The 25,978-nt window shown below is 35.2% G+C and overlaps 1 protein-coding gene across 1 annotated transcript in view; it reads left to right on the top strand.

Annotated features, from left to right (window-relative positions):
• Positions 1-25,978, top strand: part of CSMD1 (CUB and Sushi multiple domains 1) — a gene marked incomplete at both ends in the record, with an annotated part of 1,228,645 nt that overhangs the window by 801,103 nt on the left and 401,564 nt on the right. Inside the window, one exon of the mRNA XM_082481062.1 lies at positions 22,917-23,004. Coding sequence (XP_082337188.1) covers positions 22,917-23,004 — 88 coding nt within the window. The remainder of the gene's footprint in view (positions 1-22,916; positions 23,005-25,978) is intronic.

Consider the following 25,978-nt stretch of genomic DNA (forward strand, 5'->3'; position numbering starts at 1 on the left):
TTGTGCTCTGAAGTAGCAGTCGGTTTAGATTTCTTAACATTGGATCTCCAGTAAATAATGTTTTGCTTTTAAGGTTGATTGTTATAGTTATATAAATTGTATTAACATAATTAAAGCAATATTCTAGAAATTAGCCCTAATCTAAGTAAATTTCAAGCAAAATTCAAATTGCCCCTTTTTATATACATTGCCCATTGCCAAAAATTAAAACATACATTCATGGAGGCTTTATTTCAGCTTACTTTATTTGCAGCATAGGATGAAGAATAGGTACGTTTTAAATGCTGTAAAGATAAATGTATCAAAAAGGCATGCACAGTTAGCTGATTTAGATTAAAACTGGGTATATTCAATGTATTATTAACGTCATTGAAATTTTAATTCAGTAAGTGCTTAGTCAGGTCTGTATATAACTAAGGGTCTATTATAAATCCAGAACAAATAACAGCAGGAAAAAAAATCAGAAAGAAGAAAAGAAAACATAGCTTAAAATATCAATTAAAAGATAGCTAATCCATCAGCACGGTCTCCTTACATCCCACTTGCCATTTATTTCAAAAACCCATACTAAATCCTTTTTTCCTGAGAGATATAAAAGGTCATCAGATCATAGTATACCACAGACAGCAACGATTGGACTCTTGATACATATAACTCCACTCCATAGATTTAAAAATTTTAGAAACTTTGGATCATCTCCAAGAGAGCTCCTATCCATAGAGAAAGCTCAGAAATATCTAAAAGTTGAAATCTAAACTCACCCAACTAACTATGAAACTGGAGGGAAATTAGTCACTGTCCCTGGCAATAAGCTTGAGTGGAAGATCCTTGCTTCAATTAGTCTGGATCCAGGACCGTGCTCACATAGTGATGCTGGTTTCAGGATTTGAATTATTATTTGAAGATTATTTTCCATGCCATGCACAGTGCTATGTAAGGTGCCTTTGGAACTGCTTTGGATAACTACACAATACAGCATTACAAGGTGTAGATATACTGTAAGCAACCAGACAAAGAAAAATGTCTAACCTTTGTAAGCATCCTTAATAACTTTCCAAATTAGATATTGCATAGTATTTTTTCTATCACTCTGTCCATTGAGGTTTTCATCGTGTACCCCTACATGCCAGTAACTCTGAATGTGTTATTTTACCTTTTGTCATATAGGATGAGAATTAAAATCTTAAGTATAGAGAATAGTAGATGCTTATCTTATTAATAGTAATTGCTCAGAAAAAAAAAAAGGAAAAGAGAAAAGTTAAATAAAAAGGATTATTACATTTATATTCAATCTTTTATGAGTTACCAAAATTATTTACAATTCATAGTATTTATTACATTGCTGACTTTGTACAAACGTAAGAACAAAGTTGTCAATCTTGCTTACTCTGGGCTTGTCTTGAGCTGTGTAGTTGTTTGGGCTGGACTGGTCACTGAAACGAATGACAGATGCTCTCTTTTACTTCTTTCCCCTTCAGAGGAGGGAGAGCATCTCCCTTCAGGGAGAGAAGGATGAGAGAGAAAAGGGACTTATGAGTTTAAAAAGCCCTGAACTTCTTTACTGAAATTATTAATAAAATAGAAAAATTAAAATAATGAAATTTATACAATATATACAAAACTGTATTGAGCTCCCTGGATGATGATCATGTCACCAGCAAGCACTGGGAAAAAGTCCCTGACTAGACTCAGCAATGGACGAGAACTGGATTCTGGATCTGGATTCAGGAACGTATGGACTGGGATCAAAGGCAGGCAGACAGACAGAGTCCTCCTTGGACGCTGGCCATTGAAGAAAGAGGGCTGACCCTTTGATCCCTTAGCTTTTATACTGAGCTTGAGGCAGATGGAACGGTATACGCTGTTGGTCAGTTTTGGTCCTGTCTGCTTCTCCCTGCAGGTGTGACCCATCTGCGTTTTTCTGCTTCCAACCCTCCAACAGGGCATATGACAAAGTTAGCTGGCCTTGGGGTGTTCTAGAAATAAGTATTAACAAGAGCATCTCTGCATACCCTTCCCTGGTATAAATGATAAACAATCAGGTATTAACACCCTGGAAGTGGACAGTGTCTGAAAAATATGCTGTTAATTTCAGAGAGTTCAGTTAGTTAGAAGAAGCTTAGCTGAAAAGTAAAATTACTGAAAAGGAAATTGGTTTTGTTTTACCTCAAACCAGGACAACCTGTCTGGAGCTTGGTTTTAGCTTTTTTATCTGCAACAGCCATGGTCTACCGACTGGGTAACTATTGCCTAAATTGTTTTGCTTTCATTTTTCTTTGTAGGACTGTGGGATGTATGATTGTTATAGTATTTTTTATATTCTGTAACTAAATGGTAACAATAATGGGCAGTGGAAGAATAATTCTAACATGTAACACAAGGGAGAAAGGGTAGACACTGGCAAACGTGTATAACAATTTTAACTACATTATTATGGAGACTTTTCCTGTAATAGTATTCTGGTTTGTTTTGCTTTGTTGTTTTGTTTTTTTCTTTATTTTTTAATCAGTGCAAAATTTAGATTGTTAATATTTCATATAGCGTAACAATAAATTGTTGATTTTGCATATAAAGTGTATTTCTTGGGCCTGTATAAACTGCAGAAACAGTGCAGTGCAACCGAGGCCTGAATTTAATGCAACAGGACATCTAAATCCTTGGACATGTCCATTCGCACTTATGTCTGCTGACCACTTTAATTAGTTCTTAATTTTCAATTCACTGTATCCATGATTTGCTTGGCCAATAGCTATTCAGTTTTGTGGGGATGCCTCTGTGCCCCTAGACCTCAACACTCCTAGGCTGCAACCGCGTCACCTAATACTACCATTAAGTGTAATCCAGTTAAAGCCATGGGGGATGTTGAACTATGTGTACACTAAGTGCTAAAAATCTCTTTCACATCTTACTAATTGTATACAATCATAATTTAAACACTCAGAAAAAGCAGCAGTTGGGCCTGCCAGTATGAACTCATACATATTTGACCAAAGAACTTAAATGTTTCTCCTTTCTTATTAGACAGTTTAAAAATACCAAGTACAAATGGTTTTATATCTCGTTTAGTACCCACATACAAAAGTGCTAAAATACTTTTAGAATTGTGAAATCTCAAACTCAGAAGCTATGCAATGCCAAGGTAAACATTACATACAAAGCCTTAATTTCTCTTCTTCATAGATATGAGTTATTGATCAGATTAGTTGGATCATCAACAAGAAAAGAGAAATAGACTGCTTTTCTCTGTGAATCCATTGTTTGAGAGAAACAGACGCTTTTTGACTTTCCAACTGATTTATTTGGTAGAAAGGAAATACTGTTTATTTGCTTCCTAAATTTTGAAGTGTAGCTACTGTGTACTAAGCTCCTGGCTTTGTAAACTGGACATATGTATTCTAGCTATACATTATTTTTTTTTGGCAGTTATTGTAGGAGTCAGAATGGCAGAGTAAAAATGAATTAAAACTGCATATATTGAAAATGTTAGGTGGTGGTTTGTTTGGGTTTTTTAAACAATTCTTCTTCCGTACAGTTTTGTGAACTTCATTAATAATACTTTGCCATTTTAGATTAGAAGCTTGAAACCTTAATTATTAACAGGGATAACATCTTGTTCAGATATGCTAAAAGCCTTGACTGAATCAGATGCATCTTCTTGCTTCTAGCTTACCATGCCACTCCTTGAGGCATGACAAGCGTTTTATTCTTTACCCTTTTCTCTTTGCCATACATCACACATAAAAGCCAAAGAAGTAAAAGACTGCCAAATGAATGTCTCTATATACAATGTCTGGAGGAGCAGCAGCAGAAAATTTAGATTTATGGAATATAAAAATGGATTATAAGGTAACGCAAACAGAATATCCTTGAATATTAAGGCATGCAAACAAATAACAAACAGACTATTAGTCATTAATACTTTGTGACTCTGGTTAATTTAGGTTTCAGACATGAAATAGAGATTTTTTTTTTTCTTTTTGATCAACTAAGAAAGGAAAGGCACAGAAACACTTATGTCAGTTTTCCTAAGGTCTATTTTCAGTATTTTGTCTCTTTTACTACTTTACCAAAACTATGATTTATTTTTCTTACTACAGGGATATATATTTTTTATTTTAAATGCTCATTCTAGATTTATGGAACCTATTTTGATAAAAACCTGAATAGGAAATTGTAATGTTTTTTTTTTCTGTTGGGCACTTACTTTGTTATAGAGCTTTATTTTGTTCTATTGTATTTTACAGGTACTTGATACTTAAAATATTTAATATTTGTTTTTTTCCTTGCATCATGTCAAAAGTACATTTTTGTGATCAAAAATTTGTAGAAGTAATATATTCTGTTTTCACAAATATCTTGTTTTCATTTGTTTCATGTGCTTAAGGAATATGTCTACTTGATCTATCTTCACATTTTTTTCTGATCATTACAAGTTACCACTTTCACAGTGAAATACTGCTAACATCATGATGGCAGATGTAAAGTACGTTTATTTGGAAAAGAAAGACTTGAATGTAGCTCATGAAAAAAAAAAAAAAATCCAGGTTTGTGTAAAACAACATACGTGCTTTCTTGTAACCATGGCAGCACAGTAAGAGTGGCAGAAATTTCCTTAAGACTTGTGAAAAATACTTCTATAAGTAGATTATACCTGGATCGCTAATGTTGTCCATAAGTTTTTATTTCTTTTAAAATTCTACACATAACTTGTTCAGCAAATACACTTAATAGGCTCAGAGACAAGTAGACTGCAAAACAGCTTCAGGCTTTTCAGTGGTGGGCCCTAGAAGCTAATTTTTGAACATGAATTATACAGTTGATGGCTGTGACACCCTGAAGAAACAAAAGCCATGCCATATTCTTGCTCTGCATAGGATTTTTTTTTATCAGCTTTTGTATGTTACTTTAATGCTACCACCTGAATATAAAAGTCCTGTGTACCATGAGACACTCCTTCCTTGCCTACCTGGGGGGAGAAAATGAGAATCGGAAAACAGCTTTTAAAGAGTTTTCAAAAGCCAACAACCAAATAGACAATTTTTGCTCTTTCTGTTCCCATTTCCTTCTTCCATGGGTGTGTGTATTTAAGTGCTCATAGGCTGAAGAGCCTGAATCTGCAATTGCAGCAGGAGTTCTTATGTGGTACCTTAAAACCTGTTTCCAGTACTGCCAAAAGCAAATGGTACTATGCAAGGGTTCAGTGTGGATGGCAATCAACCAGCTGGACCACCCTTTGTTTCCCCTTCCGTGATTTTGGATAAATCATATCAACACTCCTTTATTTCAGAAAACATCAAATGCAAATTAGTGCTTTTTTTTTTTTTTTAAGATTACAAAAGGGCTAATGTGCAAGGTATACAAATATGTGTATGCAGCTGTATTTTTGCATTCATAAAACTCTGAAATAGTCAAATCACTTAAAACAACAAAACCAAACTTCAATTTTAAGATTCCATTTCTGATGTCTAGATTTGGAAAAAAGAAAAATGAGAATTACCAATATAACATACGTGTTTGTATGATAATAAATAATACATTGGTGTTTGCCTAACTGTCAGGACAAGTCACTGCAATAAAAATGTCTACTTACTGACAGCAAGACTTTTTCAACAGTTCAGGTACCAATTTAATCTTGATAATAAATGCCTCCCTCTAACCAATGTTTTTTACGTTATGCGATAAAAGCTGGAAAGAACATTTAGAGGGATTAGTGAACGCTGACAGGAGGAGGGAATGGTTCCTTTAAGTACTTAATGCTAAGAAGAAAAACATGTATAAATTTGTACAGAAGCCAAAACTCCATCTAGCTAGAGCGTCTAACTGTTTTTGTTTGGGTTTTTTTTTTTTTTTTTTCTTTTTTCTCCTCTTTAAACATTGAAAAGGGGCTCTGGCTTGACCCTAGCTCATTTCAGGTATCGATTCATTCAGTTAGGAATATTATTACCCTAAGTCTTTTTATAGAGAGGGAGAAAAAGTTACCTCTGAAAAGCATTCATAAGGTTGGTGGCACTAACAAGTCTTTTATTTAAATACCTAAAGTTTGATGCAGGCCGTAGGGCCTGTGCAAGTTCACCTGATCATCTGTATAAAACAGAAGCAGAATCCTAGAGTAAAACCATTCCAGTTCTGGATTGTCACCCCTCTTTATACATACCTTTTCTTACATATGCTTTCCCCGAGGTGCCCCCACCGTGGCTGCGGGGCTCAGCGCTGCCCTGCAGTGGGTGGGTCAGAGCCGGCTGGAACCGGCTGGAACCAGCGGTGTCCGGCCCAGGGCAGCCCGGGCCTCTCCTCACAGAGGCCGCCATGCAGCCCCCCCCTCCCCCCCAGCACCCGGGCAGGGCAACCCAATACAATTCTTAACTCACACAGAACAGACAACCGTGACACTTTTTGTTTGTTTATTCGTGCTGTTTCATTTTTCATTTTACCATTCTTCCATATATACTAATTTTGCGTGGTAAAAACTTACATTTTTCTTTTATTGTATGCTGAGCAGGAGAGCTTTCACTTTCACTGGTATATTCCTAAGAGGACAAATGCAACCAGGATAAAATTTTGGGTTTCGTATTGAGTGGAGAACCATGGGAGGGTCCTGTCCACATTGAGGAGAAATACAGGACCTAGCCGTTTTGCTGCAAGAAAGAGGCAGAGAACACTTCCTTCCCAGGGACCCTTGTAGGCAGCTGGATGTAAGCTGAGGGCAGGCCAGAGGTGATGTGAACTACTTTGGTTCCATTTCTGCAGCTGTTTCTTTGCTGTTCACCCACCACGCCAGGGTTTCTAGGCATCAGAGCCCATGGGATATACAACAAAGGACAGACGTTCATTTTTCTGCATGAAGAAAAAAAAAAAAACCACCAAACCAAACGAAACAAAAAAACCCTACTATTGGGAGAACTTATTAAAAGTATGGCAATCAGTTATGGTTACTTGGTCCTCTAACTAGGAACTTAGGAATTATTTTCTACTTTCACCTGCTGACAAGAGCCCATAAAGACCAGCCAGAGCGATCATGGGGTGATCTGCTAAGTCCATTTTCTTTCCATTAAGCCGTCTGAGTCATTTCAGAAGCATTAGCCTCTCTGCTACTGGTGGCTACTGCCACTACTGCTGCCACTGGTGTGGCAATACCAGCCAGAAATACTGCTGGCAGTGCTGGTCTCTGCCCACCTGCCCTGCCTTCTGCCTTCCCAGCTATATGACAATGTAGAAAAAGATATAAATCCCAGTTACAGTGGGTCCTTCTATTCCAAAGACAATTATGATAGTGAATATTTCCAGCAGAATACAATTCAACTTTTATACAATGTGAGTAAAGACATGCAGGACATAAAATCTGCCTTTAATTATTGACAGTGCTTCTTTGCTCTCTTTGGTAAGTAACTCCATTTCAGTTTAAAGGAGCTGAAATGCATTGTCATAGAGATCTGGAATGTTGCAGTGTGTTGCTTTGTATGGCTTAGTCCAATTAGCGCAATGATTATTTCCCCTGTTTGACATTTTTATATATACAAATGTCAAATAACATAACCCTGTGTCAAATGCTTTTGTTTATTAGCGTGGGGGCCACTGTCCTACAAATCCTAACGCAGTAATAAAATATGATTGCTACAATCACAACCTAACTAGATCTTACTTGTTCCTTTTTTCAAGGCAATGGAATTGGCTTTTCACATCAGTAGTCCACATTGGATTCATATTTCTATTTAACAGCTGGAGGCTGTCATGGGTGAAATGAGACTTGTCAGCCTCAGAGAGAGGAGCAAGTATTCATCTCTAAACTGATCTCAAAATGAAATTCTCATTTTTAAGAAACTCTGGGAGTGGCAACAAGATTACAGAATATCTGTTTTAAGTTATCTAGGGAAAAGCATAATGACTTTTGAGAACATTTTCGTGCTGAGCTAGCTTCAAAAAGCCCATGCACAGTATTTGATCATTTCTGTCAATTAATTACCGTGAGCTCCATTTTACACAGTTGTAAAGCTGAACTGCTCTGATGTTAGCTAGAAATGGGACACTGATAAAATGTAGCTTGGAGTGGTTTAAAAAGACAAGGGAGATTCTTCCATCATGTTGTTAGACTTAAGAGAATCTAAGACAGTTAGATTCTCAAGAAGGACTATTCAAAATTCATCAAAAGTTAACCGAATTCCTGTTTGGATTACCAATACCATCATATTACATGTAGAGACAGAATATATGAATTGATCCATAAACCAATGTATTTTACCTGTGATTAAAAAAAACCCAGACAACCACCCAACAGAGTAGATCATCTGAACAGTATACCTTCACTCATGGGTGTGAACAGCTATGTCTTTGAATTCATTTGGGAAATATACCTTTATCAATTAAATCTCAGTCTAATGCAGTGATAGAGTTTTTCAATTCTGTAAGCAGCTGTAAGGAAGGCATGGTGATTTTTAAAAGGCGATTAATGGGCAAAACCTCAACAAGGAAGTCTTTGTTTTTCTTCTTTTTTTGTATCAGGGCCAAAAACATTGCTTATGCAAAGCTTGTGTTGGTTTACTTACACTGTGAAGATTGGAATATATTTGAGGAGCCAATATAACCTCTTTGCCTCTTTCCCTCAAGAATTAACATGTTGACATGAATAAGTCGCTCACTCTGTGTAAGAAAGAGGGAAAGGAATTATGAATTATCAGTTTGGCATTTCACCTGAATAAACAGACCTGCCAGAATGATTGAGGTTACATATTCAAGAGAGAAGTGTGTATCTGACACACAGATGCCATAGAAAATTGTGATAAATTACTTAGGGTTTCTTTTTTATTATTATTGTCATAGTGAGAAGAGTAGGAGGGAACATGTTGCAGCTGACATCCACCCTGCTAATCTCAATGAAGGGGAGGAAAGACCAAAACTGAAGTAATGTTTTAAATGTTTGTGCTATATATTTTATATATTTTATATCCAGAGTCTGGGATATTGTATACAGCTGCACAACATTGTGTACAAAAGAAGAGCATTCATTTTGACTTTTTTACTTAATTTCTCTATAACTTGAAACTGAGCCTTTACAGAATTGACAAAAATGTTGGAGCATGCTTTTTTATTTGGAGAAATGTTCTGCTCTGAGATTGTTCGCTTGTCATGATATGGTGCTTTTTCTCTTTTGAATACTGTCTCTAATTACAGCAGTTATAGATAGACAATTTAGGGCACAGGCCATTTTAATTTTATTTCATGTATGGTCCGAGCTACTCTGTAAAAAAATCAGACAGATTGTGTACTGCTGCTATTCTAGTTCTTGCACTTAGGTTTGAAAAGCAGAATTCTGTCTTGAAGTAATGTCATATAATATCCACTCTGCAGATTTATGGTGTTTAAATGTCAATTTACATCATGTTAATAGCTTCTGGACACTTTCCAGTGAAGAATACCAACAATTATGTTTATTTTTTTTCAAACAAGTTTGGAAAAATTGTTAAAATCTTAAGTTTAAGAGAAAAAATGGTGCTGAGTTTCCTAGTATGGTCTTTCTTAGACAACATTCCATATATTTCTGGATGCTTACGGACAATGTCACAATCATTTTTGCTGAGTAGGAGCCTGAAAAGTGCATACAGGAATATAACAACTATTAAAAAAAAAAAAAAAAGTCATAAATCTACCTCTGGAGTTAGGCATTTTATACTAAGTTGTCTGAAAATGCTTCATTGTACTAAAGATTCACAATTCTGAAGTCCCTCCTGGAACAGGATGCTTAAAAGGGAGTGGAGATCAGTACTCTCTCTTAATAGATGTGGGCAGATCAGCAGAAGGAACAGTCTGTCTTCTGAACAGGTATACTTTGCACAAAGTAGTGAAAAAAAAAAAAAAAAAAAAAGTGCTACCTGAATTTTAGGTGCTCACAGAAGTAAATGGTCATGATCTACTTTTTGATTTAGCCTTGTAAATGCTACTTTAAATGTGATGTTCTTTGCGGATTTAGAAGATAAAATGACCACTGGAGGAGCCATCTACTAGTTGCGTATTAAATATTAAATTGGGATTTCTTGGGTACTGTAATTCTTATGCAGTTTCTGGTGTATCCACAGTCAGATTGCTTATATATTTAACTTACAGAACTTTAACTGCAGTAATACAAAGTTTAGTTGGAATATACTTGCTTTATCCTTGGGAGGGTTGTGCATCCCTTACAATCATTGTAAGATTGACATTTGGTGTTCTAGCCACTTAAATACAATTCTTAGAATGTCAGCACTGCACTTCAATCACAGGCACTACTACGTAGAGTAGATTTAGCCCTAGAAACTTAGTTTATGTATATACATGTAAATATTTATTTTATAACTGTATAAATATGTCTTTTATTGAAAAAAATATACCGACAATGATTTGGCTGAAGTATTAAGCACAGAGATCAGATCTTTAAAATTAACAGGTTTGTTCTGTTACATTTTATGTCTTTTGAATGCCTCATCTCTTCCTTTTCCACTTGAACCAGGAAATAAACACTTATTAATAGATTCAGTCTTTTACTGACACCTTTTATGATTATAATATGATTATTATTTTGTTTGAGGCACGTAGAGCAAACTACAGATCTTATATTGACTTCACTCAGTTTTCTGCATAAACATAATCATTAGTAAGATTAAAATGTTAATGATCATGCTGTTTAAGATACAGACGAGAATTCAGTTCTACTGTCACAGTAAGTATGTTTGCCCTCATGTTACTTGTGTGTCATAGGGATCATACCTACTAAACCTGCCGTATACCAACTTACAGAACTTCTCTCATTTTTTTCTCTTGGCATTAGAACATTATTTCCCGAATAGGGTACCCAAAAAGAAAAGCAACTCCTACTCCTCCATTCTTTCAATAATCTGTGTCAGTGGCAGTTTTCCCTTCTAATCTTGTTCATCAGAGCTGTTAGAAATGTAGTATGTTTGTAAAAACTGGAAAAAAACATCATCTTATCAGCATTCAGGAATACTGAAACAAATACTGGAAAGGAATAAAAGAAAAAAACCCACCACGCTGATTGAGGAGGAAAACTATTTAACCATCCATAAATCATAGGTTTTTCACTTTCTCTTGGATGAATAGCAAAGTGAATTGTGGCCAGTATGCACGGTTTAGTAATTAAGCAATATATAAGTATCATCTTCATATGGGCTTCTGAGTCCTCCAGTGAACCAACAGATTCTCCAAGGAGAATAAAACAACCAGTAAAACAAAAATTCAAAATCATCAACTATGAGTGGTCAGTTAGAGAGAATTGAAAAGAACAGGTGAGGTCCGTGGCAATAGAAGTGGTCTCCAGCTCTGAACAGCTTGCAGTGCTGTGCTTTCTCTTGCTCTGTCATTCAGTGTAGTTCAGTTGAGCTGCCCATGAAACACAATATAAGAACCTTCAACAACCTGCAGTCTTTGCCAGTCTTGTCTGTGAAAACTGCTTGTGTTGACCCTGATGCATGGGCTTATCCTTTTTCCTTGAAAAACCCTATCTCTTACAGAAGTACCCAACTTCTGCTGGCTTCCTGTCCCTGGCTCAGGACCTTGCTCCTTGGTCTCACTTTGATTTGATGTAACATTTGGCAGTGTATCCAACATCATGGAGAATTAAGATATTCAGAGTGGTCAGTACCCTGAGTGAGCAGCCTCACTCCAACTGTGCTCTGTATTTTCATTAAGAGCCGCAGTATTTGAAATTCATGTTTTTCACTGTCTGAGTATCTTTGTCATGCTACACAACCATACTCATTCTTATGGATGTTTTTTGTTTTTTTTTTTCTCTGACCTAAATAACTTCTGCCCCCGTCCCCCAAATATTTTAATTTCAGCAGGAGAGACGGGGAGATAACTAACCACACCAATGTACCAGTAGTTTTATGACCTGGGTGTTATACAGAAAACTAAAGAGGTTAACTTGACTTAACTAAGCTAGACAAGGTTTGTTTGGTTTGTTTTTTTTTTGGGGGGGGGGGGTGTTTTAACTACTATGCTGCACCTCTAAAGAAAATCATCATCAGCTGGTGTGTTTCTTATTTTGTGAGAAATTCAGTCTTCTTGGTGATATGTTAGAGGTATTCTGAGGTCATCTGCTCTAACTGAGAGAAAGAAGGACAGTACAATACTTAGTCCTGTAAAGAGGACCATTAAGAGATGTCACTTCTTAGCAAGTACACAACTGCAGCTATTAAGTAGAGGAAAGTAGGCAGAATGTGAAGACCCCTCACAATTCCAGCTTCAGAGAGCAGCTCAACAGGAAACTTCAGGAACAGTGCTGGTCACAAGCTTCCATGTTCTACGTAGGTTTCACTTAAGATGTGGTCCTAAGTGGTTTGCTCAAAGTCACAAAAAAAGTTAGAAGGTGGCCAGAGAACTGCATTTTTATGTATCAGTTTATCTTATTTTCTATATACACAGCTCCACCCTGGTAGACTATCCCATAGTTAGCAGTTATTTTCTAATTTTAAGCTCTTTCTTAAAGTCAAAACCTATCTGATTAAATTCTGCAAACCTTGGACAGTGGACCAATACATATAAATTCAATGCAAAATCCTAAATGTTATATTGAAAAATGAGATTATGAATGCAGTATGCCCATGCCTAGCTGTTTTGTTACCTCTTCAGATTTGTTACAGAATGCTAAACATTTTATTCTGAAAAGCCAATGAAAAATTTAATATCAGTTACCAGCCTTTTTAGTCTTTTTAGCTTTTTTTAAAGCAGGTAATACATTGATTGAAAAACCTATATTAAATAACTAATAAAGGAAATTAGAATTTTATTTAAACATGATCATTTAAACCCTTATGGTATAAAAAACTAAAATTTATAGTCACCTTCAGGATTATTGCAGAAATGGCAGTGTTCAGGAAGATGCTAGATATCTCTTTTTAAAAGAAAAGAAAAAGATTGCCTTGTGAATCAATAAAATGTGTTATAAAGTGGCAGTATGTTTAAAAGTAAATAGCATTGTAGGGTGAGTTTATAACCTGATGCTTGTGAAAAATGGAATTTTCCAAACTTCTAAGCCACTGAGACAAAACAACATGTTTGGTTTATTTCTTTTGAAAAGAATGCTTCTAGATATCCCATAAAATTGCTCTTTACTACTGACTCTACATCAGCTCTGTCATTTCAAAGTAAATTTACTACATTTCTGAATGAAGTGGTACTGGAAAAAGCAACAATTTTGTTTACTCTGAGCTATGTGTTTAAGCCTTACACATAGCTTATTGTGTGATCTGCAAAGGACATATATATAATGGTAATTTCATTTTCATATCAAGTTTTTGCTTTCCCTTCCTGGCATGTGGTGTGAAAAACAAATAGTAATGTATTTATTTTTAAAGTTTTTTATTTTAATCACTTGCTTATCAGATAAAATCCTGCACCCCCTATTATTACTGATATTTTATCTGTTGACTTCACTGAGGTCGTGGTTTTCCATTTCCTTGTGTTTGAGTAATATATAATACTAAGAGAGCAACATACTTTCTCATGACTGGAGAGAAATATTTTGCAGTCAAAGTTTAGTCTTTGCAATTGGTGCAAATCACCAGCAACAAGTTATAAAATAACACTGGAATACAAAGTACAGTGTGAAAACTAATGACTAAGGAGCGAGGAGCTTATAATACTTTTATATTACTGTCTTTAATGTTAAAAGAACTTAATACGTTTGATGACTATAGGTGAGCACTAAATAGTTTTACTGTAAGTGCGCCACAAAGACAGCACAATGTAGTTGTTATGCAGTAATTTGGGACAGTTTCTTCTCTGTCTTCACCTCATGAGCTTGAACAATATAAAGACGTGACATAGATCATTATTTAAGTATCAGGATTAATGAAGGGACAATATTTTTAAATTGGTATCCTCCATAAATCATAAATTAAAATGAAAGGACAAAATTTGGTTTGTACATTTTCAGGCATGGATAGCTTCAGATCAAGCATGTCTTAATAAGTGGCAGATTTTGCAGTCTTAAGGTACTCTTGGTAACACCTTGGTTTATGGTGTTAACTCCTTAACTGTAAAGATGCATAATGTAAACTTATAAATTCCATCTGGTGGAACTGTATCGAATCATTGGTGAGTGAACTTCACTCGCTGGAAAATTTCAGCTTTTTAGAGCCACCAGAGTTTTCTTGCACTTAAGTTAATAGTAGCTGCGAATAGTAGCTGCTTGTGTGTGCACCATCAGTTAAAGGAAATCAGACACATGCTTTCAGTACGGTCGGCCTGATTTTTGGAAGCTCAGTTGTCTGTTCCTGGGGTCTGATGAATTCAATACCTGCGAAAATCTGCTGTTTGCAATTATCAAAGGAGTCTCTATCTTTTGTGATGCAGCTTTATCTTTAACGAGCCAAGCAATATCTCAGGAGGTTTGCATAACTGTCTGTGCATTGTGAAAGACCTCGACCAGTGCCTCCCCCAAAGTATGTATGGTGAATATATGATTCTGAACTGTAATTTTTGTGTGACTTGTAGGAATTTCACCATAGATAATGGAGAAAATAGAAGATATTCCAGTTCCCAATATATTCTATTTCTTAGGGAAAACAGATTTAAATTACAACTTACTGCTAAAACTAAAATTGATCTTTTCACCTCTATCCTTTAAGTAGTATTTTAATCAGGCTAAAATCCAAATGTTTAATTACACTAAAAAGTTAAATATTTGACACTTTGTCCCCACAGTTCCCAAATGTGGGATTTCTTAGCTATGTGAAAATATATTTATTTAAATTGTTGTATTGATCTAGAGGTAAATATAAAAACAAATGTTGTTGTGAGTGAGCAGGCTTTTCACGACTTCAAGAAAAGCTGGACTAATAAGCTCCCAGACTGACAGAGCTGTGCATCTGCTGAGCCTTAAGTTGCTTCATTAAGCTGCAATAAATCTTACATTCAGCTGATGAAAACAAAGGTGGATGCAAAAGACAGTTGGTCAAATTCCTTTGGGAAACCCAAACAGAACAAAACAAAATGAGAAAAAATTTTTTTGTTGTTGGTTTTTTTTTGTTTTTTTTTGTTTGTTTTGGTTTTTTTCTTTTTTTTTAACTGCTGATTTATTCTCTAAGAATGGATAAAACCACTACTGGATTTATGTAAGGGCAATCTATTCTCAGGCCTTGTGATCACTAAGGAATAACAAGGATCAGTGGGACATATCAGCTATTTTGATTATAGCAAGTGTAAGACTACTGGTAGAAATCCCCAGCTTCTAGAGAAAGGAGTGTCATAAATATATCAGTAAACTGCAGAGATAATGTGTTTTACCCAATTGTTGACAGCTGCAGTCCAGTGGGATGATGATTTCCAAATGTGTGAAGGTGCTAGATCTTATTAAAAAAAAAAAAAAAACAAACCTAAAGGAATTATCTTTAGCATGTGAAAATTATAGCTTTTTATATTGTCTGTTGCAGAAATATTTTTTTTAATCTGTCTTTTTAAAGCAAGAGGCATAATTAAACTTTCCTTGCAAATTTCGAAGCTAAAATACTCTTATAGTGAGAAACACTGGAGAACTTAATTTTTAAATGAAATCTAACAGCTGTTTATGGCTCACTGAACTAATAGAACAACACTTTGGAAAATTTGTTAATCGTCTTGAAGAAACACAATGCCATCTGTAAGAGTGTTCTGGGCCTAGATACACCTGAGCAGGTTTTGGATAACAGTTACTCCTTGTATAACTGCCCAGAATGACCTTATGCACTTATGTCATCAGGTGTAAACATGACCATGTTTTCCTGTTCAACAGTATTTAAAATTATTGTCAATTCATAGGTAAATTAAGGAAAAAAGAGTTTGAACTAGCTTCCTGAAAGTAGTTACGTTGTTGAACTTCCAAACTTTCATTACCTGTCCTTCCTTGTTTATCTCTTTCTTCTTTTCCATCTTTATGGGTTTCAGTAATCACTTCTTCATTAGAATAAGTTTGATGCAAGTTTATTTCTGTTGTCTTTAACAGATCAGTGTTATTCTGTTTCTACCGAAGGAGTTATTTAAAGCCTATGGACCATCAGCTCATGCCGCTAACAGTAGTTGCCCTGTGTTCTAAAAGCCTGGATGAAACTGTGGAAAACTATTATATAGTGCTCTTTATATTTATTTGTCCAGTGGAAATATATATTTTTTGTCATGGTATTTTGGTTGCAGCTATTATTTCTACTCAAATCTGTATTTTCTGTCATGTCTGTGATGTTATTTAATTATAAGGCAATATCTGTTACTAAACATATACTTTCATATACCCATATAAGTAATGCCCTTGTATCTCATTATTAGGGTTCCAACTTAATACTTTTCATTTATCACAGAATCATAGAATGGTTTAGGTTGGAAGGGACCTTGAAGATCGTCTAGTTCCAACCCTCCTACCATGAGCAGGGACACCTTCCACTACACCAGGTTGCTCAAAGCCCCATCCAGCCTGGCCTTGAACACCTCCAGGGATGGGGCATTCACAACTTCCCTGGGCAACCTGCTCCAGTGCCTCACCACCCTCAAAGTGTAAATTTTTTTCTTAATATCTAATCTAAATCTACCCTCTTCCAGTTTGAAGCCAGTGCCCCTTGTTCTATGTATGTCTTTCTGCAAAAGAAATATCAGGAAAAAAAGGATTTAAATCCAATTTATGTCCTCTAAGTTGGTGAAGAGTTCAAGAGGAAAAACAAGCTATCACTTTTTTATGTAGTCAAAGTCATGTAGACCAAAATTATTAAAATAACTGTATGTGACGTTTTATGCACATTTTCATGTAAAAAAAAACCCTGGTTTTCCCTTTTCTGACCATGTCATAGTTTTAAAATTTAATACAGGTGATTTGGTGTATGCAAAGACATTGTTTATAAGCAAGCTTAATCATGACCCTAACTTACTGCCCTATTTGCAGTCAGACACTATCTTGAAATTGCTAAAGCATATGGGCTGCTAAAAAGTGCAACACATGAGAAATCTCCTAATAAAGGTCTTTGAAAACAAAGAAGGACCTCCTGGCGTATATGCAACCTAGCCATTAAAATTATTCTCAAATTCATTCTTTTATTTTGATCTGGATAAGTCAAAAACTTTGAAACCTTGAAATTATCATCAGGATGGGGGTAACTGACATTTTTGAGCAAATGAAGAAAAGCTTATGGCGGAAAATTTCATTCAATCAATTCTGCCTGTGAATGTATTTGTGGATTGAAGCTTCTGTGCTCTAAAATCTTTCTTTTCATCCATTAATTCCAGATTTCTGAATTCAAATCAACCCCAGTATATTCAGTTCTTTTATACAATGATAATCTTTTATACCATTTCTCCATATATTTTCATGTCAAGACATTAAGTATATACGTCTTTTTTTCTTTTCCAGCAATGACATTATTCATTGCTACATGAAACAAGTAATTTCTACTACACTTGATAAAGAATAATTGAAATGTTTTGGATTTGCTTTTGAAGTATAATTATTTAATGACCAATTTTACATATAGAACTTAGGGTTGTTTTTTTTTTAAATATGAATCAACCTTTTCAAAAATTAAAATGCAAGCTCTAAGGAGCTTAATGAATAATCAAGATGTGGCTCTAATACAGTAATTAGTGCATCTAATATCTTGTTTCATTGATACAGTGCAATTGCTCTTATGTGTGACTTCTTGGCTGGAAAGAGGTTGATATTTACATATGTCAGCTTTTATTTTCATCATAACAGAGAGATAAAGTAGTCATTCACTGTAAAGTCTTGTTCAGTTTACAAACTTGTCAGTCTGCTATTCCTTGTAATATCTTTCCACAGTGAATTTTAGAGTCTTTTCTTCTCTAGCCTCCATGCAGTATTTGGCAAGGCCTACTTTAGGTGGTTCTTGCAATTTGTGGCTTAATTTGAAAATTATTCAAAACAAATTATTGAAGGAATGAGTGTTCCTGGGTTTGGGTTTTTTTTTGTTTGTTTGTTTGTTTGTTTTTTTAATGTCCAGAACCTTTGTATAAGTCAGTGATATCACTAGGAGAATGAGTAGATGTCCAAACAGACTGCCAAAACTTGTTAAGTTTAAAACTGCGGGTGTTGCAACACCAAATATTTGTTTCTAACCTAATGGCTACTGAAGAAAGATACACAGTATAATGCCTCTATACATAGTAATATTTTGCTTTGAGGTCCAGCCTTTCAAGGCACTTCATCACATGCTTTACATGAGCATGAGTAGATCATTAATGTATATTCAGATTCCAAATAAATCTAGAGTAGGGAAGCTTGCCTGGAGTAGATCTGAAGTTATAATAAGGGAGATCTCATGTTGCTTGTGTTGCTGCATGAAACATATGTTGCACCATCCATTTTTCCTGCCTAATATTGCTCCTTGATTAAAGTTAAACACTTCCCAAATGCTGAGCTAAATTAGGATGTTAATGCTAATTGTTTATTCTTATGATTACAACTTTTTAAAGTCTGATTTCTATTTACAGTTACTGCCAGTCTTTCTTCTGTACTACTGTGTTAGAATCAGAACATGTGGAATGTCTTAAAGGAGTTCTATTTTTTCTATGTTACATACCAAGTAAAACAATAATGATGACCTCCAAAGTTGTAGAAACTCTAGTCCATGTGATCCCAGCTGAGAAAATGGAAGAAATCATGTTGATTCATTGTATGTCAGTAAAGAAATAGACTTCTTTATCAAATAAAAATTTAAGTCACCGGTCTTAACCATAGAGGTTGTATATAGACTGAAAAGCTGTCCATCACGTTAGTGAACTCACAGCTTCTCTTGAACTATTTCTGCAGAAAAGCCTGAGAATATGTGAGTTTTGCGGTATATAATAGCATGGCATGTTGAGAAGTTCCAGAGTTAAATTGTGTCCATTGAGAATGTGCTGTCTCTATACTATAGACATATCTGGTGGTTAAAGCATCTTTGAAGTTCTCAAACCCTCTGTTAAAAAAAGAGAAAGGCAGAAAGTCTGTTAGACTCCACAGTAACTAATATTAAAGAAAACACCGAAACCTGACTAGAATCTTTCCTCACCCTGTGGCTTCAAATACTTTTTCTGATGTAGTCTCATGGAACACACACTGTTTCTATAGCTGATGGTTCCTTGAAGAGCTGAGTGCAGCTGGTATACAGTGTGAAGAATTATGCATGTAAAGCAATATCTTACTTTGGTATTTGCCAGGATTATATGCTCTTTAAGTTCTTTTTAAAACAGAGAGGGTATACTGGGAATGTATGGAGAATATATTGAGAGGGGCTAGTGTTATTTAGACTGGTCCTAAATTTACTTGTCATAAATACAGATTTATAAATGTTTAGTTTATGTTCACTATACGGAGGACCATTGTTAGTACTTTAAGATAAGTGCTACTATTTAGTGCATAGCTGTGTCAAAGTTTCTGCATCATTGATATTTATTTCCAAGTTTTGCAAGCTTTAAATAGGAAAATTACCTTCCATCTTGCTTAATATGTCATTGTTTTGAAATTTAAAAATTTTAAAATGAAAATTGATATGAGCGTTAAAATACAGATAGTCTGTGAATAAGCTTTGAAAGTAAAGAGAAGCAATTTAAGTTTCATATGATAAAGAAGAAAAAATCAGAAGAAAGATGCAAAAAGCATGAAACACTATAATACCCTAGGTAAATGAAACTTTATACAATATCATTTTGAAAAGGTACAAACAGGTAAGACTTGGGTCTTTCAAGGGCATACAAAAGTCTTTTTCTTTAAAGGTAAAACAGTGAAAGGTTGGGCATGTTACTGGATGAATAGTAGATGACACGTCTAAGAGATGCTTTCAGAAAGAGACTGCAAGCTTTAAACATATTCTGGAAGTGAGATACATCAAAGATGATAATTTCTCCTCCCACTTGTTATGGATCTCAGTAGCAGTGGATCATACTTCATAGCGGTGGATAAAGGGGAAATCTGACAGGATTGAAACTGAGGAAGATAAAGGTCTCTGACAGGAATTCACTTGGGCATCTTTTCATCTATTTTTAGTCTGAATGATAACAAATGTTGGAGCTAAAAAAAAATCTTAAAATCTTAAAAAGTAATTTTTAGGTAAATTCCAAAATACTGACAGGTAAAGGTTTTAAGCATACTAACATGTGAAAGTATATACTTTATTTATAAATGCACTAAAGTTCCTGGTGTCCCTGAACCACTAAAGGTAATAAATGGTTTCACTAATTTGAGAAATTTGTTCCTTTTTTCCCATCTGGAAAGATAAAATCAGACAGGCTTGTTTTACAGGGAATTGGATTCATTTTGTTATGCCAGCATGTCGTGCAATGACCATCTGTTAAAAAACACTTGACAGTTCATTGGGGAGAGTAGAAGCTGAAACCTGGGTCATGTTTTACAAGGCCTTTAGACATCCAAGAAGATGTGCTGAGTTCCAGACATATGATACCTGCTCTGTTTCGAGAGAGAGTATTTCTCTGGGTAAACAATAGCCTGAACCACCCTTTTACTGATATTGGTGTGAGAATGTATTGACAGAGGAAGGTAGTGGCTGAGAAGAAAATTTTTGCAAAGCTCATCATCCAAGTGGGGAGATCACTTCTGTGCTATGAGTAAGGTCTCAGTTAACTTTTACTGGTGTCCCAAACAAAACACACATTTTGTATGTCTGTCTGTAAAAGGAGGCAGCTTCACGGCAATGTGTTTGTGCTTAAAATGTGATAGCAAAGGCAGTGTTCTCCACCTTGTATTACAGTCATTACCATAAGTTTCAAGGTTAGTAAACTTGGTATGTCGAATTACCATATCATCCATATTGCTTTTTTTCATGTTTTAGTGATTCAGTAGTCAAAATTTAACTTCACTTCCACTAACATAGCTACACTTCTTTGCTAAAATTAGTAAATATTTTTTTCCTGAAAGAAATGGAAGAAATGTTAGTAGGAAGATTATTTATTTTAAGGAACATCAGTGTACAAGCAGGCTACTTTTCTAGCAAGATCAGTTTTTGACTATACCAGCACTTCAATGCAGATACTTCCCAAGAAACTACAAAATTAAATTCTTAGAATAAAATAGATGTTTACTAGCTAGTATAGACTTGTTCTGAAAGCCTTTATTCATTACACACACACACAAATCTTTATCAATCTACGTAATGCTAGTGAAATTAGCGGGATCAGGCTCTTGGTCCAAAACATTTTCAAGATGGTGAATTCCAGGTGATATAATTTAGTCCAGCTGAACTGGATTTTTACTCATGCTTGATTTTTTTTATTTATTGGGGAAAAAAAATAAGTGAAACATAATACTTTTAATTGTGCCTGCAAAAACATTTCTGAGATTACCATAATCTTTCTTCACCTATCTTAAAGCAAGATTCCTGGGACAAACAGTATACAATACAGTAAATAATGTTAAAATGGTGTGGAGACAGAGATGATTCCTTTCCTTTCCGATATTTGTAAAATATTCTATATGCCAAAATGAAAAGAATGTAGACAAACGTTGAAATATACTGCAATTGTTTCATTTTCACTACTTTAAGAAGAATCTATACTCAGGTCAAGCATTTTGGTATTTACAAGTGCTTTGTCTTAGTTATATTTTTGTAGTGCAGTAATGCAGTGTTTTATTTCTTTAAATCTTCTCTTGTAAAACTTAGGATTTCTATATAAATTAATTGTCCCTGATGCTGCCAAAATAGACAAAGATTTATAGCTCTTACCATCAGATGGTATGTATGCTGCTTGTCACTACTCTTTTTGCCACAGTATTCAATTAGAAAGCATATCACTGTGTGGGAAAAATAGCCACTTTTTACATCTAATCTCTCATCACCTTCCAGCTGTAATACTGTCATCTGTAATCCATTCGGGCTTGTGTAATTTATTTTGTGCAGCTAAAATATTCCCACTAACTTTTTTTTTTATTCAGGAAGAATGTTCTGCCCCGTCCTTAAGAGTTTCCCAAAAATCTTTTAAGATGAAAAATGTGATCCACAGATTACTACTAGCTCTATTCATCTGTGGAGGAAACAGAGAGACAGGAAACATGTAACTGCATGGACACACTGCATATGTGCAGGCATGTGCAGAAAGCACATGTGTATTCAGGTTTTCTGTATACTCACAGTGTTGTTCCTTGTTACTTTATGTTTTTTCTTTATGATTAATTACTTTTAATTCCACATTTCCTTAAATATATTTTTACAAATGAAGAAAAAAAATGAAAATTGAATGTTCAAATTGTTTTCAGTTTTGAAAGGACTATAAGGGTATATATTTATATACCTAGTATTATTTAAATATCTGACAGTCTGGAGGGATAAAGAATGGAGGACAAAAGGAATGGAAAAGTGTAGGATATCTTCTCTTTCTACTCCTACCTGAAAGCACAAAATAGAGATTTAGAGCCTCATTTACATGAGCACATATTCAGCTGGGTATAAATGTGTTGCTCTGTAGGATTTTCTGTATATTTTGGAGATGAACTTTCAGGAAAATATTTCTGTATTACAGTTGGGTTCTTGACTTTTGTCTATTTCAAGTCTTATTACAGACAGATGCTTAAATGAGATTTTATTTTCTTATGCTATTTTAATCTTACAATGGTGTGGTGTGAATATTTCAAAAGGTAGCTCCACAAAATGTTGTTTTCCCAGTCTGAGGAAAGCCATGGATCCTAGTATATCGATAAAAAGATGACTAACCATGGGAAATCAATCATTTATTTTCCCACAGAAGCAAAACATGTTTTTTTTCATTATAACAAAAGGAAATAAACAATACACCCAAGAAATCAATTATATGGGGCTTCATTTTGGTAATAATTTATACCATTTCAAGAAAAAGTTATGAATATACATATGATTCAATTCAGGCATTGGAATTTAATGTATGGGAAAAGTTAAGAGTCATCTTTACAGCTGCATGTCTAAATTTTTTTTTCCTTTACTTTACAGTGACCCAGGGTGGGGATGCAATTGCATCTGATACATGTCCTGATCCTGGAATTCCTGAAAATGGGAAAAGGGTGGGCTCTGACTTCAGGTAGGCACATTTATTTTTCTATATGACCAAGAGGAAGGTATTTCCTGTTATATGTATGCAAAGCATGCAGCTACAGATATATATTGTTTCCCTAGTTTTAAATTTGTTGGGTCTTTGTCAAAATAGCTCCAGTACATTGCATATCTTGGATTGGTTTTGCTTGTTTCTTTTATAAATCAATGCATTTTAAATAGGAATTTCAGATCATTATAATCTTTCTGTGTAGGTAAGGCAGAAGTCTTTGGAGATAGAAGAAGAAGCAGGGAGAATTGTCTGCTTTCCCACTGTATAGAAGTTAAAAAGCTTGGGAAACATGGCAAATTCAGTGTTTGAGGCTGTGATGAGTGCCATCTCCTTGCTTTTATTGTTTTCAGCTCTTGTTGTATTCATTAAATAAAAAGAAGACGAGGTCAAATGGACCCCTGTGGAGAAAGGAGGAAGGTTGCTCTTTCCCTGTTGTGGAAAAAAAACCAGAGACTTCAAGGTGTGGCAGAGAAGAGGGTCAAAGGAAGGAGATGGGAGCCTCCAGCTCATGCAGAGATTTACAAATTGCTTATCAGGGATAGGACAGCCAGACCTAAGAGTAACTGGAAAGGAAAACTTCATAGGACTTAGAAGGAATTCTGCAAAGTTCTCTGCAACTCCAGAAAGGAAGTTAGTCAAACCTGGCTCCTGGATCAGGGCTCCTCCAAGCTAGGGCATAACTGACAGGAAAAATAATTTTACAATCTATTCTATTTCTGACTGGCTGACTCTTTCTGGATTTTTCTCTTTACCCTCAAAGGAGTATGAGAATTCATAAACAACTCCAACATTAAGTGAATCAGTTATATGCAAAGTCATGATTTCATTGGCAATGGGGCAGTGGTTAAATGTGTTTTAAAAAATAATGAAGTGAAATAAGCTTTTCAATAAACTGGCTAGAGAGAGATATGAGGTGTTCAGAAGATGTTTTCTATTATCCTGTTCTATATATTCTGATTCAACTTGGCAAGGACAGCTGCTGCAAGCAAAATTGTATGATACAAAAATATAGTATGCACTTGCTGTACAAAGGTCTGCTGTTTTAGGAAAACAAATGTAATTTTTATCTAGGTCTTCATTATTGCTTGATGTATTGAGGAGAGAAACATCAGTTGGTAGAAGACTAGGTAAAAATGGATACTAAAACATAACTCTTTCTCAAGATGTATTAAAGTGTCTGTGTGTATTCATCTGAGGGATACCTGTATACTTCAACTGTTATTCTGTTATAAACTGTTATTTTCAATTTTCCTCCTCTGCTTAAGTCTCTCCTCATAGCCATAAAAGCATACCTATTCTTCTTACTTCCTCCAAATCAAATACTTAGTTGAAAGCATTAAGGGCAGCATCTAGGATCACTCTGTTATTAGTGGAGAGACAGAAGCATCCCTGCAAAGAGTTAACCCCATAGCCTAAATATTTAATGGAAAATATAATGAATTCACACTGGAAGGGGCCTTTTTCACTCCATTAACTACAGATATCAGAGCAAGTTCAGCAGATTGAGATGTGGGGGAGTCTGAACACACAACATGTAAGAAGAGGCTGAGAGTTCTAGGTTTGCTCAGCCTTAAGAGAATCTGAAGGATCTTGTTGCTGTGTACAGATACTAAACAGGAGAGTGTAGAGAAGAGAAAGCCAGACTCTTCTCAGAGGCGGACAGTGACTGGACAAGAGGCAATGGACATAAGTTGGGACATGGTTAATTCCTACTAGATTCAGGATTAAAAAAATAATAATAATTAATGCTTTTACTATGAGGATGGTCAAACACTGGAGCAAGTTTCCAAAAGAGGTTTTGCAATCTCCGTACAGGGAGGCATTCAGAGCTCACCTGAACAGGGCCCTGAGCCCTCTGTTCCAAATGAATTGAACTAGATGATGTTCTCTTCCAATCTCTTTTTTTTCTGTGAATCTTTGAATGTCGTACAGTTTTTATGATACACTCTGGGCTGAGCAGACTCTCATCTAGCGATGGTCCAAGTCAGTGGCATATGAACAATTGTTAAGAAATAACAGCAGGTCTAAGGGCACTGGTAAGCTGCAAGAGGGTAAGAGACAGAATTACTTCTTTTCCCTCTGGACTGTAGTCTGTAATTTGAAAGAGAAAGGGATTTAAAATAATTTTGGTGAAACAGGTCCAAAGATCTAAACATGTTAGCCCCAACATGGGTCAGCCCAACAATAAAATTCCCACCAGCGCATGAAAATATCAAGAAGAGAGAAAGCCCAAAAGAACCTTAAAGCTCAAAGTATATTTCAAGACATTTGAGGCAATCTAATGTCAAGGAACCTTGCAAAACATAGATAACAGTATTTTTGAACACAGTCTCTTATGCATGTGGGTTACAGGTATCTTGTATGAGTAATGCTTACTCAATTGACAGAGCAAAGCTATTCTCATCCTTCCTTTACTCCATTCAGCCTCTGATAATATTTTCATTTCACCTGATGCATCTTACAGTTTATGGGGATAATTGAATGCATAAGGTTTTCAAAAATAGCACAAGCAACATCATGTAAGATATGATAAATAAAACACGTTAATATACTTTAATCAGTTATTATTTGTGTGCATGTTTTGGGCCTCCAATTCTGAGTATTATTTGAGAAAAACAATAAAATTTTATTTTCCTCCTAAACCTTACTTGTTACCTGAAAACTAATTATGCAGCAGCAACTGTTTTTCATGTTCTGTAAACTTCTTTTTTTTCTATCTATTTAAAACATAGCTATCTTAAAGTTAGCTATTTATTACTAGCTTGATATTTAAATAGACAATTTGGCTGGAATTTGGTTTTCTTCCGCTGAAATGACAAATCAAGCTCTTCCATAAGACAAGGGAAAATAATATTTGCTCTTGCTTGCATTTCTCCAATGTAGTGAAAATACTGTAGAGAGTTAAAGAATCACAGAATCACAGAATCACAGAATTATCAGAGTTGGAAGG

This window comes from Vanellus vanellus, assembly GCF_965231255.1.
Source record: "Vanellus vanellus genome assembly, chromosome: 3".
Taxonomy (NCBI): Eukaryota; Metazoa; Chordata; class Aves; order Charadriiformes; family Charadriidae; genus Vanellus; species Vanellus vanellus.